The 14,241-nt window shown below is 41.3% G+C and overlaps 1 protein-coding gene across 3 annotated transcripts in view; it reads left to right on the top strand.

Moving 5' to 3' along the window:
* LOC134227601 (protein masquerade) overlaps positions 1–14,241 on the top strand; it is a 91,233-nt gene that overhangs the window by 44,909 nt on the left and 32,083 nt on the right. For all 3 annotated transcript variants that reach the window (XM_062709193.1, XM_062709191.1, XM_062709190.1), the window contains exon 2: positions 5,409–6,117. In XM_062709193.1, the coding sequence (XP_062565177.1) occupies positions 6,027–6,117 (91 nt within the window). In that variant the 5' untranslated portion in view covers positions 5,409–6,026. The remainder of the gene's footprint in view (positions 1–5,408; positions 6,118–14,241) is intronic.

Here is a 14,241-nt window from a genome sequence, read left to right as displayed (position 1 = left end):
GCTGAAAAAATGAAGAAAATCTATCCAGCCGTTTTCGAGTTATGCGGATACGAACACAGACCATTTCATTTTTATATATATAGAAGATGAACACAGCTCAGATTATTGGGAAAATCTTGCAAATCGGTCCATTTGTTCGTGTTCGTTATATTGAAAATGTGAAAATTTAGTCTACTTGGTTTGTGGACAGCCCCCAAGTAAAAAAAGTAGAAGGTTGTATCCGAGACACGACCGCCAATTGGACGTAGGATTACGTGAAGTGTAAAAGATTTTATTTTGAAATTCTGAATATGTTCTATGGCGTTGATATTGCGGTATTGCGGACTGTGCCCTTGTTATGTTGGCAGTGCCCATGCATTTAAAGGTATTGTTTAATCCTTCCGATACCCGCAGCCGCATGACTTCACGGTTGAAGCATCTCGGATGTCCAAGATAAATATTGTCTATCCGAAACAAAGTTAGAACGTTTATACCGAAGTTGGATTTTTCTCCAGATACAGGCAACTTTCCCAACTTCGGAAGTAGTGCGCTGGATTCGCCTAAAGATGCGTTAAACAACGGATCAATTAGTTTGACATATAAAACTTCGGAAGAAAGTTCGGAGAAGTTCGGTTCGGAAGTCCTGACTTCCGAATTCTAAGTTGGTGCTACACCGACAATATCGAGGAAAGACAGGACAGGTTTCTGATTTTGTGCCGGTGCAAGTTCCAGACACTTGTCTTCATTCCACATGAGTGTATGTTGTTGTCCAATCATCATTTCTATCTCGTTCATCTCGTCGACGACTTTAATAGGAATACTGCCCTACGGTCCTCCGAAATATCCGTCTGCTCTGTTTGTCCAACCGCATTCAAGTTTTCTTCATTGAAAACAATTCCATTCCGCCTGTAGAGCGGTGTAGTAACCAGATAGTCCAGCCACGCTTTAACGGTACCTTTCTTCACGTAGCCGGACAAGTAACTTGATTTGTGTATTATGAATGCACGCACACGTTGATAGCATAGTCGTCATCCAGTTGGCGAGGAAGTACGCCTACCATCTGGGTCACGACGACTAGAATGTTGATAATTTGGCCGATAATTGCCAAATTACCTGTTGATTAGGAAAATCATATATTTATTTGATGTAATAAATTTTTAAGTAAAATAACTTTTCCACAAACCTGCAATATGCCGCAAACGACGAAACTGCATGAAATTGATCCTGGGAGACACCAGTCTTGTGGTGAGTGAGTCCAGCGGAGGCAAATTGGACGGAAACTTGGGATATGTAAAGCCATTTGATTGCGACAATGTGGGAATTGATCCGCGGTTCAGGCTTGTTCGACACGTAGCACACGCCGAAAATCCTTCCACCGTTTCGAAATAATTTGTCGTAAGTAACACGGCAGCATTTGAGTTGGAGATTGGTTTCAAATCATTTCTGAACCAGATTCTAGCACACACATCACATGCGTAACCAAAATCGTTTTCCACGAATCGTTTCTGGAACTCCCAATCAGCCCGATCGAAATTGGGTTTGTCTTGTGTTAAAAGTGAAGAATCATCAGCGACAGCAGACACGTTTTCTTCAACGTCACCACGCTCATCATCGACATCTGCTCTTGCGGACTGCATCACAACATTTTCACCGGCGTCGGAATCTTCATGATCAGAGTTAACAACTGTATCAGCACGGATTAAGTTGAATTCTACTCGAAGAAATTGTAACACGGGAACATTAATCCTTATTGACAGACAGATATACATAATTGACAGATGCATTCCCATTTAAAATGACTGTACCAAGTACAATAAGACATGTTGAAACATAAAAGATTAGAAAATTATTTTGAGCTTTTTAGTGGAATGTTATTGTTGTTTATAGTAAGCTTGGCCATAATTTTTCATTTAATCTTTTATCTGTCATAAGACGAGTTTATACAATCCCATTGAATTCCACCACTTAAGTGGTGGAATTCAATGGGATTGTATATATATTTCGGCTCTACCTTTTTTTTGTGTACAATGGTAGCTTTGACAAGAATCGATTTTGATCCACTATGCGCCTTTCTAATCATTCATAGCAACCAAACGATAGTCCGTATCTTGCGTAAAAATTTCACTTTTCTGCTAAATAGCCACTATTTAGAAAACATTTTCAGTGGCGCCACTGGTATCCGGGAACCGTAATCGATGCCATTTTTGCAATCAACTCTTTCTTCTCATAAAATTTCTGAGAAGAACCGATTTTCTTTCTAATATGCGCCACTAACAGTAATATACCCCGGGGCAAGTGAAAATACGGGGTAAGTGGGTACTATGGCTGCCGATTAATCGGTGAACGTTTTTAATGGTAACAATATTCTGGAAAGATGAAGTAGAATTATCAGCGAATTAGCCATACATAAGAACAATGGAATCAAAACCAATTCCGGCACCATACTAATGGTATTGTTTAATCATGACTTTAAACTACCGGAAAAATCTATTATTTTTCTTTTTATTCAATGGATTTCCAACAAAATAGTCGTTTCTAAATTCATCATTGATGTGGAAAGTGAATATTTTGAGCAATTAAATAATTGTGTGACATCGAAAACGATTTAAAAGTTTTGATTAAAGCCAAAATCTGCAATTTTCACTTGCCCTTAAGTTTTAACATACATGGGGCAAGTGGGACATATTTGAAAAACATTTTCGATTTCTAGTGAAAATTACTTCGACACTCATATATCCTATGGGTCTGAATCAAATGCAGTTGATATCGTTGGTTTCGTTGTTAGGAAGTAGTGTACAGTTGATTTACCAAATGTGTATTTTACTTTCTGGAAATTATCTTCCTCATGGAAAAGAGCAATGGTTGTAACTATGCGAAATTTTCCGTTTACAGTGCAAGCAATCTATTTATTCTACAATAGATCAACAGGTTTTTTCTTGTGTTTTGTTATTTTTAAACATCGCATCAGATTACCAGATTTTCAGATAAATAAAGTGCTTAAGACATAAATTGGCCATTTCGTTCTATTACAAATTTACAACACTGCGCATTGCCTGAATAAAAACGTTCCTTTTGAAGTTCTAATTTATGTAATAATTTGTGTTCTAAACAGAGAAACATTCATTCGAAAAGTGAACAAAGATTTGCTCATCTCTTCCATCTAACACATTTGGTAAGAAAGTAAGCTAATGGAAATCCAGACAATAGCCAATTAAACAGTAAACCGGCTGTTGTCTTGTTTTTATATCTGCTAACATTGTAATCCCTTTCTTTTTGCAAAAACAAAAGTCTGACAAGCAATAAACCTCCATCCAAGATCTGAAATACTACGACTCAGAAATTACATGAACATTATATCTAAATTCTTCAAATTAGTTTCGTTCGACAGTATAAAGCAGAATAGGTCCCACTTGCCCCGTTTGAAGGGTTGAGTGGGTCCCACAGGTAAATTTATTTATGTCACTACCAATATTTTTGTAACTGAATAAATGGCTTACAACAAACATTTTTCTGTGTTGTGCCACCGTTAGAATATATTATAAAAAATGCAGCCAGATAAATTTAAAAAGCTATTGGGCGAATTGAAGGCCATATCAGTTTTCTGTTCTTTTCATAAATGGCAGAAGGGAGGTTGCTTGATTTATAACGTCACTAAAATCAGAACCACTTCTGTATAAATTTATCATGCCTATCGTATTCTAACGGAATTATTAAATATATACCTTTGTCTCGCATTCTTTTTTTTTTAAGACAGGACACCGTCTTCGACCAGAGGTCGTACAGACTGAACACTTAACACCTAGAGACAAGAGATCACGAAAAGTTTCCTCCGTACTGGAGCGGGAATCGAACCCACACTGCCTAGGCATATGCGTATAGACGATTGACGTTGCTAACCGCACGGCCACGAAGCCCACATTCTATCATGATATGGTCGGGGTTCAGCCATATCACACCAAGCGCCATCGAAAAATTACCGATTTTTCTGCTCAAACTTTCGTTTAGCAGATTTAATTTATCGCAAATCGCATCGAACATCCCTCAACCTCATAACTGAGGATGTTCTACTGCAAATGTATGCTTAAATTGATATGAAACTATTTCCGTTGTCCTTGTACGAACAAAATATCACAAGTCAGTCGAAAAGCCGCCTGGTGCGGTTTGGCTGAACCCCGACCATATGTACGTCTAAGTTTGGGAGATATACAAGTTTCAATATCATTGTTAAATGCATATAACTTCTTGCAGAAGTAATACATTCCTCTCATCAAACTTGATGATAAATGATGATAAATTGATATTCTGGAAATGTTAGATCGTTGTTAATCTAAAGATTTGCCCAATGGGTCCACAGTTCGACGTCACTAAAACTGACTGACAACGGGAGCTCATTGATCTTATGCAATTCAGAATCAGTATAATAGGATTCTCATGCTCATTCTCTTCCTCATCTGGAAGTTTTATCATTGCGTTTTCGGTTGGAAACAATTTATCTATCAAATTATTTTAATTACTATGACTTCAAGTAGAGAAACGTGGTCACGAAACTGGAAAGCACGCATGGAAGAGATTTGATATTGTTGGCCCTTTAATCTATAAAGGCGGGTAGAAATGAATGATCAAGTGATAATATATACGCTATAGCGCTACAAAAAATACAACGGAAAGGACTTTCGAAAGTGGTATCCGTCTTAGAAGTTTGACTGCATAAGCTGCACAAAAACGATCAGAGTCAATCTGAAGCTAAACGAATTAGTTATTAACGTGTCAAAAATAAAATACATAATAAATAACTATAGGTCGTCACAAAATCCCTCACTCCTAAATCTAACTTCAACATAGAAATTAAAGAACACATTGCTGTTCAAAGGAATCTTGCTTAATTTTGTATCCATAAGATATTTCGAAAATAAAATATGTTATCTCTCTCGTCATTATTTGTAGTTACCTAACTACAAAACACTTGTCTATCGAGCTAGACCAGGTATACATCTGTGCTCTGAAAAATAGCAACGGTGGCCGATTTTCATATAAAATGGAATGGAATGTTGTAACTTTGATCTCCGATAACCGATACGAACCTCATATCACGCTGGCTAAGGACCAACGTACAGTTATCTAAAGTTCAGGTGGAATATGGTACATGGTATAACCAGTAAAAGAATCATAAATTGTATAATTTTGTTTTATATTGATAATTTTATGATTTTTTTTCCTTCTTTGTCGTGTTATCATCTGTGCTCACACAAGTGCTAAAATAAAAAATCCTAATTAATTACCCCTTGTAATCCTATCCCCAAATCCTACATTGCATTGATCTTGATGTCTCAACAGAATTGAAATTCCACTGCAGTCATGCAGAAAAGCATTAGATTTCTCTCTCAACTGCCCACACTAAAAGTAAATCTCGATCTTGCCTTATTTTGCAGGTACTCTCCCGTGTACAAACATTGCTGCCTGCTTCGAACCGTGCCCGATATACCGCTGTTGGTCTAGTTTTCTGCCGGCAGCCGCGCGCCAATTGGAATAAGTCAGCCTGGAAAGGCTTGCGCGTGAAAAGTGGTTCAGTGAAAGAGGATAAGCGCACGTACGAAAAGCAGAACCGCTGCCCTGCCTGCTTCTCAGTATCCACCGGGGAACAACATCAAACAGTGATAAAGGCAGGACATGAAGAAGCGAATCTAGCGAGAGACGCCAACTAGTGGAACCAAAGCTCGGAAACACGTTATACCAACGTACATAATTATATAATCAGAATAACAAGCATTCGGGCGGAGAACGCAGTGTAAAAGATAGCGAATGAAGCCAGCAAAGAGGAGCACCGAAGAAAAAGGGAAAAGTGATATTTATTATTGAATAACAACATAATTAGTGCCAGATATCGGATGCTTAGCTTGATGGGGATGGTGCCCGTGGGATCAGTGTCCAGAAAAGCTTTTTAAAGTTAAGTGAATGTCGATGTCCGTGAAGTGATTAGACGCATAATTTGCACTAATTGATGCAAAGCAATTTACAGTGTAGTGAGACGTCGGTGCGACAAGGTGAAGATGCTGTTTTTGAAATTTCTACCGTTCGCCGCATTACTGGTTGGGCTGGTTAGTGCCCAAGACGATTCGTTAGCTGGAAGCTTTCTTTCAGGTATGTTTTTACTTTATGATTTAAATCAGAATGCTGTATAAGAATTATTAAATTTGTATTTTCAAATTTTAAATTAGTTATGACTTATCAACGAGTTGATTGAATTCTCATTTCTCTTGCAATTTTGAAAATTTTATTGGAGTTAAGAGAACTGTCCACAAATGTAGAGACAACATAAGTTGTTCCGGACGCCAGTGACTATGTGGATGGTGACCCTACACGATCTTTAAACTCGTAATATTTTCTATGGGTCGTCTAAATCAGACAGAAACGTAGTTGATACCTATACCTAAACAGTTAGTAACAGAACACGAAACCTTCAGTGTAATTGAAATAATAACTAAATAAATGCTAATGTTAAAATTCTGTTGGACGGTGGATAAAAACATTAAAACGGACTTTAAATGTAAGTTGCAAATATTGTTCACTAAAATCTAAACTTATGCTAATGAAATATTTACTAAACCAATGAATTACAGCTCAAAGCAAGCTCTACTGAAAGGATTGAGTTTCGCTGGGGGAATCCGAAAATCTACCACCCATCCAACAATCTTTGAGATTTAAAATCGCGGATTTATTTGGATCTCATCGAATTAGCTAATTCGAACTGGCATAATGTCGCAATCCAGACGAGACATGGCCAAATCGTTGGAGAACAAATGCCCATGTGGTTTGCCAGACGCGGGCAAGATGGTGGAGTGCGAGCGATGTCTTATTTATCATCACTATCAATGTGCTGGTGTGAATGACAGTATAGCGGCCGACGATCGTCATTTCGTCTGCAGAATATGTACACAGCTCACGATTGCTTCACACGGCAGCAGATCGGGCAAATCATCAACTGCCAGTGCTCGAGCAGCTAGAAATGCTCTAGAGCTACAACGTTTAGAGGAAGAAAAACAATTACATGCGCAACAGCTTGCTGATGAAGAGCAAAGGGCAAAGTCACAGAGGGAGAAAGCTTTCCAATTGGAACAACAATTTCTAGCAAAAAAATATAATTTGTTGTTCTCGCAGTTGGATGAACAAGAAGAGGGAGGAAGTGTAAGAAGTCAACGATCGAGCCGCGACGCACGGAGAATATCAGATTGGGTACAATGTCAATCAGTTACGACTACAACAGCTAGTACAGGTGTCAAGTTCATCACTACTGGCCAGCAGTCTCGAACTGGTACCATACCAAAATCGTTCATCCCAGTGTCAACAAGTGGCAACAATCGCTTCACAGGAATGTGTTCTTCAACGGCAGATGCATCAACGATACCTGTACTAATTCCCCTTCCGGAGACGGTTTCAACGGAACAAGCTAGAATCGTAGTTTCACCGACACCATCAGCAGACGATCTGACGCAAGAATTCACGGAGCTTCAAGAGAGAATGGAACATCTCCAACTACAGCTGAGAAGATCATCGGGTCGAGCAGACTCACGTGATGTAACCATACGACCGCAGGCACATATACCGAACTATCTACAGGATCCATTAGCTTCGCATCCGGTCTCCGAAACATTGGTGTCCCACCATCCCCAAGCACCATCATGGTGCCAGCCAGCATGTAGCCAACCGGGTACTACGTGGACTCCAACAATGTCAACAATGCTTCCAGAGAGTAGGTTTATACCCCTAACAAGTGCGGTAAGTCAGGCATGTTTTGATAATGTCAGAACTCAACAAGGAAACGATACGGGTTTGTCTACTTTCAATGCGTCCCCAAATACACAAACACATAGTGTACCGCAACCCATACCTCCGACCGAACCATGTACAACCCCTCCACGCCCACCAGTTCAATCGAGTGAATTCCTACCTCCGAGTGTGAGCACCCCTTTATTTCCTCTCAACGCGAGTCGCTCCGCCGTGCAAACAGTGTCCAGTTTCCGTTCGCCAGTCGTTTCTCCAATTGTTCAATCGTCGGTGCCAGTTCAACGACAGCTGTTCAACACGCCCAGTTCTCAACAGCTAGCAGCTAGACACGTCGTCCCCAAGGAGCTCCCTATATTTTCGGGCGACCCTGTCGAGTGGCCGCTATTTTTGAGCAGCTATAGGAATTCTACGGAAATGTGTGGCTATTCGGACGGAGAAAATCTGTTGCGTTTACAGCGCTGCTTAAGAGGAAGTGCTTTGGAAGCTGTTAGGAGTTTCTTGTTAAATCCATCATCAGTGCCATCTGTTATGGATACACTGCGAATCTTGTACGGTAGACCGGAGCTGATCATCAATTCGCTGTTACACAAAGTTCGTGGTATGCCTGCACCTAAAGCCGATAAGCTGGAGACCTTAATTCATTTCGGATTAGCTTGTCAAAACTTGTGTGCACACTTGCAGGCAGCGGGTCAACTTTCTCACCTTGCTAACCCATCCCTCCTTCAAGAACTCATTGAAAAGCTTCCTTCTAATTTGAGATTGGAGTGGGCAATTTATAAACGCAGGTTTCCAGTTGCTGATTTAACAACGTTTGGTAGCTACATGGCAAATCTCGTGTCGGCTGCCAGTGATGTTACCTATTCGCATGTGACAGAAAGTGTATCAAAGCACGATAAGAAGCAGCAAAGAGAGAAACTTTTCGTGAGTACCCATACGATGGATGGTTCGGAACACAAAAGGGAACAGTTCCGGGATGCAAAGCCAACTGAACAAAGAGATTCAACTGTAAAGCCATGCACAGTATGCCAGAAGACGGGTCACAAATCTAGGGATTGTTACACGTTTCGTGGAATGAGCCTACCTGAGCGATGGAAGTGTGTGGAGGAACGTCGTCTTTGTCGCAGATGTCTCATGAGTCATGGTAAATTTCCCTGCAAGGGATCTTTGTGTGGAGCGAATGGTTGCGAAGAAAAACATCACAAGCTTTTACATCCTGGGAAACCAAAAGCAACATCTACAGACGATAATGGGATGAAAACGTCAATAGCCGCTCATTTTCAGTCGGGCCACACAGTTTTATTTCGAATAGTTCCTGTTACACTTTTCGGCAAAGGAAAATCTCTACACACTTACGCCTTTCTTGACGACGGTTCATCATCAACTCTAATGGACATGGACGTAGCCAGAGAATTGGGATTAGATGGAGATGTGCATCCTTTATGTCTACAGTGGACAAGTGACATCGAAAGAGTAGAACAGAATTCTCGTATCGTCAGCCTGAATATCGCTGGTGCTGGAACATCGAAACAATTCGCTTTGAAAGAAGTACATACAGTTGAAAACCTCAGTCTCCCAGTTCAATCCCTGTCATTCGAGGACATTAGTGCAAAGTACGTGCATCTCCGTGGTCTGCCAATTCGAAGCTATGTAAATGTGCGTCCACGGATACTTATCGGCTTGGACAACAGTTATTTGAAGGCCGTGCTAAAACTACGAGAAGGCGGAAAAGAGGCTCCAATTGCAACCAAAACGAGACTTGGATGGACAGTTTACGGGAAGATTCATGGCCCAACCGGTGCATTTCATCGTCAGTTACACATCTGCGCTCGTACCCCAGACCAACAACTTCATGACTTAGTGAATCAGTTTTTTTCGTTAGAAAGTGTTGGTGCTTCTGTAGTGCCACTTTTGGAATGCGATGAAGATAAGCGGGCACGCAATATTCTGGAACAGACTACTATTCGTACACCATCGGGACGCTTTCAATCTGGGCTACTATGGAAATACGATTGTATCGAGTTCAGCAACAGCCGTCCAATGGCTGAAAGAAGATTGCAGTGTCTCGAACGTCGATTACAATCTAATCCCGAATTATACGCAACAGTAAAAAAAATGCTGAATGAATACCTGTCTAAAGGGTACGCCCATAAAGCGTCTGCTGAAGAACTCCGGAACGCTGACCCCAAGCGGGTATGGTATTTACCACTGGGCGTCGTAGTTAATCCTCGCAAACCAGGAAGGTACGATTAATTTGGGATGCAGCCGCTAAAGTTGGGAATCAATCGTTTAATTCCATGCTTTTATCCGGTCCTGATCTTCTGACATCGCTTCCCGCTGTATTGTGCCGATTTAGGCAACGACAAGTGGCAGTTAGTGCCGACATCCGGGAAATGTTCCATCAGGTGGAGATTCGCCCTGCGGATCGGCAAGCCCAACGATTTCTTTGGAGAGATGATGCTAGCAAGCCACCAGAGATCTTCATCATGGACGTGGCCACCTTCGGGTCAACGTGTTCGCCGTGCACATCACAATTTGTGAAAAACAAAATGCTGTCGAGTATGCAAATCAGTATCCACAAGCTGTGGAAGCAATCATCGAGGACACATACGTAGACGATGTATTGTTTAGTGTGGATACCGTAGAGCAGGCGGCCGCGTTAGCTGAGCAGGTCCGGTTCATCAACTCAAAGGCCGGATTCGATACCAGAAACTGGTTGTCAAACTACAGTGACGTTCTGGAACGGGTCGGAGGCAAAAGCGAAGAAAAGGTAAAGAGCTTGACGGAGAAATTAGATAACTACGAACGTGTGCTTGGCATGATCTGGGTTCCGAATAAGGATATTATCGTTTTCGATGGGCTCTTTAAGCAGACAGTGCAGCTATTGCTAGATGGTGACGCAATTCCAACAAAAAGGGAACTACTTCGTGTTGTCATGAGTGTATTTGATCCACTTGGGTTAGTTTCAGTGATTGTCATTCACGGCAAAATACTAATACAAAATGTATGGCGCTCAGGCACATCATGGGATCAACCGATCTCAACCGAACTGCGGGACCAATGGATTCGGTGGACGGGGCTACTGAAACAACTTGAATATGTTCGTATACCTAGATGCCACTTTCCGGGGTACGACCCCGAAAGCTTCAATCATTTGGAACTTCACCTATTTGTAGACGCCAGTGAAGAAGCTTACGCGTGTGCAGCATATTTTCGGATCATTGACCGTGGAGTTATTCGATGTTCTCTCGTTTCGGCCAGGACCAAAGTCGCTCCATTGAAACCCTTGTCAATTCCAAAGTTGGAGCTACAGGCGGCAGTTATTGGAGCCAGGTTATCGAGTACTATACTGAAGAATCACACGCTCAATATTACCCGGAGAATTATGTGGAGTGACTCCACCACTGTGCTTTCTTGGCTGCGATCGGATGTGAGAAAATACAGACAATTCGTGGCACACAGGGTTTCAGAAATTCTGGATATGACCTCCATCGAGGAATGGCGCTGGGTTCCCAGCCGACTGAATGTTGCCGATGATGCAACGAAATGGAAAGCACTTCACCTCGATGAAAGCAGTCGTTGGTTTAAGGCACCAGATTTCTTGTACGGTCATCCAGATTCCTGGCCTCAACAAAAGTTGCCTTCTGCAGACACGCCGGAAGAAATACGTCAGATTCATGTTCATCGTACAGTGACCAAGCGAGAATTGGTAGCATTAGACAGGTTTTCCAAATGGGAAAGATTGCTACGAACAATTGCATACGTTCATAGATTCATCAATATACTGAGTTATCGAGTAAGAGGTGAGTCTTCGGTGTTGCCCACATGTTTGAACCAGAACGAACTGGAGAAAGCGGAGAGAACAATTTGGAAGCAAATCCAATTCGATGAGTACGCTACGGAGATAAGCAGGATGAACAGGAGCCACGAACTTCCACCAAATCAACGTGTTCAGTTAGATCGTGATAGCAAACTTCGCCATGTATCACCGTTTTTAGATGAGAATGGAGTAATCAGAATGGAAACACGAATAGCAAATGCAGACAACTTTGCTCAAGACTTCAGATTTCCAGTTATTCTTCCCAAAGATCACTACGGTACGCTGCTAATAATGGACTGGTATCATCGGCAATATCACCACCACAGTAGCGAAACGGTTGTCAACGAGATGAAGCAAAAGTATCACGTGTCAAGATTGCGAGAGGCGTTGAAGAAAACCAGGAAAAAATGTATGTGGTGCAAAGTTTATAACGCGAAACCGAACAACCCGAGGATGGCACCATTACCGATTGCAAGAACCACGCCAAATATTCGAGCTTTCACTTATACTGGGCTCAATTACTTCGGACCACTACTCATCAAACAAGGGCGAAGTGAAGTGAAACGATGGGTAGCACTCTTTACTTGCCTGACAATTCGGGCGGTGCACCTGGAGCCTGTGACAAGTTTGTCTACTGAATCTTGCAAGATGGCCATACGAAGGTTCATAGCAAGACGGGGCTCTCCAAAAGAAATCTATAGTGACCAAGGAACGAACTTCGTCGGCGCGAGTCGTGAATTAGACCAGCAGTGTCGAGAGATAAATGAAAGTCTGGCAGAAACCTTCACCAATACGGTTACGCAGTGGCGTTTTAACCCTCCATCAACGCCACATATGGGGGGTGCGTGGGAGCGAATGGTTCGCTCCGTGAAATGTGCACTAGCTTCGCTGTCAACGATTCGCAAACCAAACGATGAAGTATTCCTCACTCTACTGGCTGAAGCGGAGTCGATGGTGAATTCGAGGCCTTTGACATACATGCCGGTGGACTCAGAAGATCAAACCGCTCTTACACCAAACTGTTTTCTGATGTTAAGTACCAGCGGAGTGAACCAACCTGCAAAGGCCATGAGTAATAAGGGTCTATCATGTACATCAAGCTGGAACCTTCTGCAGAGCATACTGGACCAATTCTGGCGACGTTGGGTCCGGGAGTACCTTCCTGTAATATCAAAGAGGACCAAGTGGTTCGTCGATTGCAGGCCTATAGAAGTTGGTGATTTGGTTATAATTGTAGAGGACCACCAACGAAACGGATGGACTAGGGGAAAAGTGCTTCAAGTTTTCCCAGGACGTGATGGACGAATCAGGAGTGCCATAGTGAGAACGGCGACAACAGTTCTAAGACGCCCAGTAGTTAAACTGGCAGTCCTGGAAGTTAACGGTACAGCTGAAGAGAACTCCGAGCAATACGGGTCGGGGAGTGTTCCGGACGCCAGTGACTATGTGGATGGTGACCCTACACGATCTTTAAACTCGTAATATTTTCTATGGGTCGTCTAAATCAGACAGAAACGTAGTTGATACCTATACCTAAACAGTTAGTAACAGAACACGAAACCTTCAGTGTAATTGAAATAATAACTAAATAAATGCTAATGTTAAAATTCTGTTGGACGGTGGATAAAAACATTAAAACGGACTTTAAATGTAAGTTGCAAATATTGTTCACTAAAATCTAAACTTATGCTAATGAAATATTTACTAAACCAATGAATTACAGCTCAAAGCAAGCTCTACTGAAAGGATTGAGTTTCGCTGGGGGAATCCGAAAATCTACCACCCATCCGTATTATTCTCAAATCAACTGGTTATTTGGCCTTGTGAGCAAAAGCAGAGGATTGCCGACCCGAGTTAGGTTTTCGATCCAGTCCAGGTTTCTAGTGGAAATCATTCCTGATTCCAAAATATCTATTGTACTTTCCCCATCATTTTTCATTGCCATTAATCAAAGCAATTTTATAATCCGATCTCCTAAAAATATATATTCCTTTTATATTACACACACATACGCACATACACAGACATCACGTCAATTAACTGTTATCCGATTTTTTTTAATGGCTCCAAATTCCAACTGGAACTTGGCCTGCTTTTCAACTTAGTGTTCTATTATCCCCGGTCCTTTTATAGAAAATCTGTTTTTGGAGCGAATATATAGCCTGTACTTAGTGTACGAGAGAGGCAAAAATGCTTGATCCAATGATAAAAATCTTACACAATCTCAAAAATAAATGAAAATATTTCATAGAAATCCAAGAAACACTCAAAATAATAGCAAATGCTTTCAAGTATTATGTTGATAAAACGTGATCATTTGTAATTATTACGACGAAAGTTTACAAAGCTTATACAATATCCAAAAAGTTCCAAAAACTGCGCAGCGGATTTTGAAAACCTTAAGCATAAATGATAAAAGAAAACTAAAAAATACAATGAAATACATGGAAATACACTCAAACGAGATTTGGAAACGAGACGCCAAATATAAGATACAACGGGACTGTTGACAATTAGCTGATATTAGTAAAGATTAATGTTTGAATTAAAATTCTGTGTTTACTATCGTTTGAGAGCAACATTTGAGAAGTTGTCGCCGGCGACAACTCGCCTACTGTTTTCACGTGAAAAGTTTTCGTACAGTTATATGCAGAAACGCAAAC

This window comes from Armigeres subalbatus, chromosome 3 (assembly GCF_024139115.2).
Source record: "Armigeres subalbatus isolate Guangzhou_Male chromosome 3, GZ_Asu_2, whole genome shotgun sequence".
Classification (NCBI taxonomy): domain Eukaryota; kingdom Metazoa; phylum Arthropoda; class Insecta; order Diptera; family Culicidae; genus Armigeres; species Armigeres subalbatus.
Note: the sequence above shows the minus strand (reverse complement) of the source record. Positions and strands in the feature narration are given on the sequence as shown.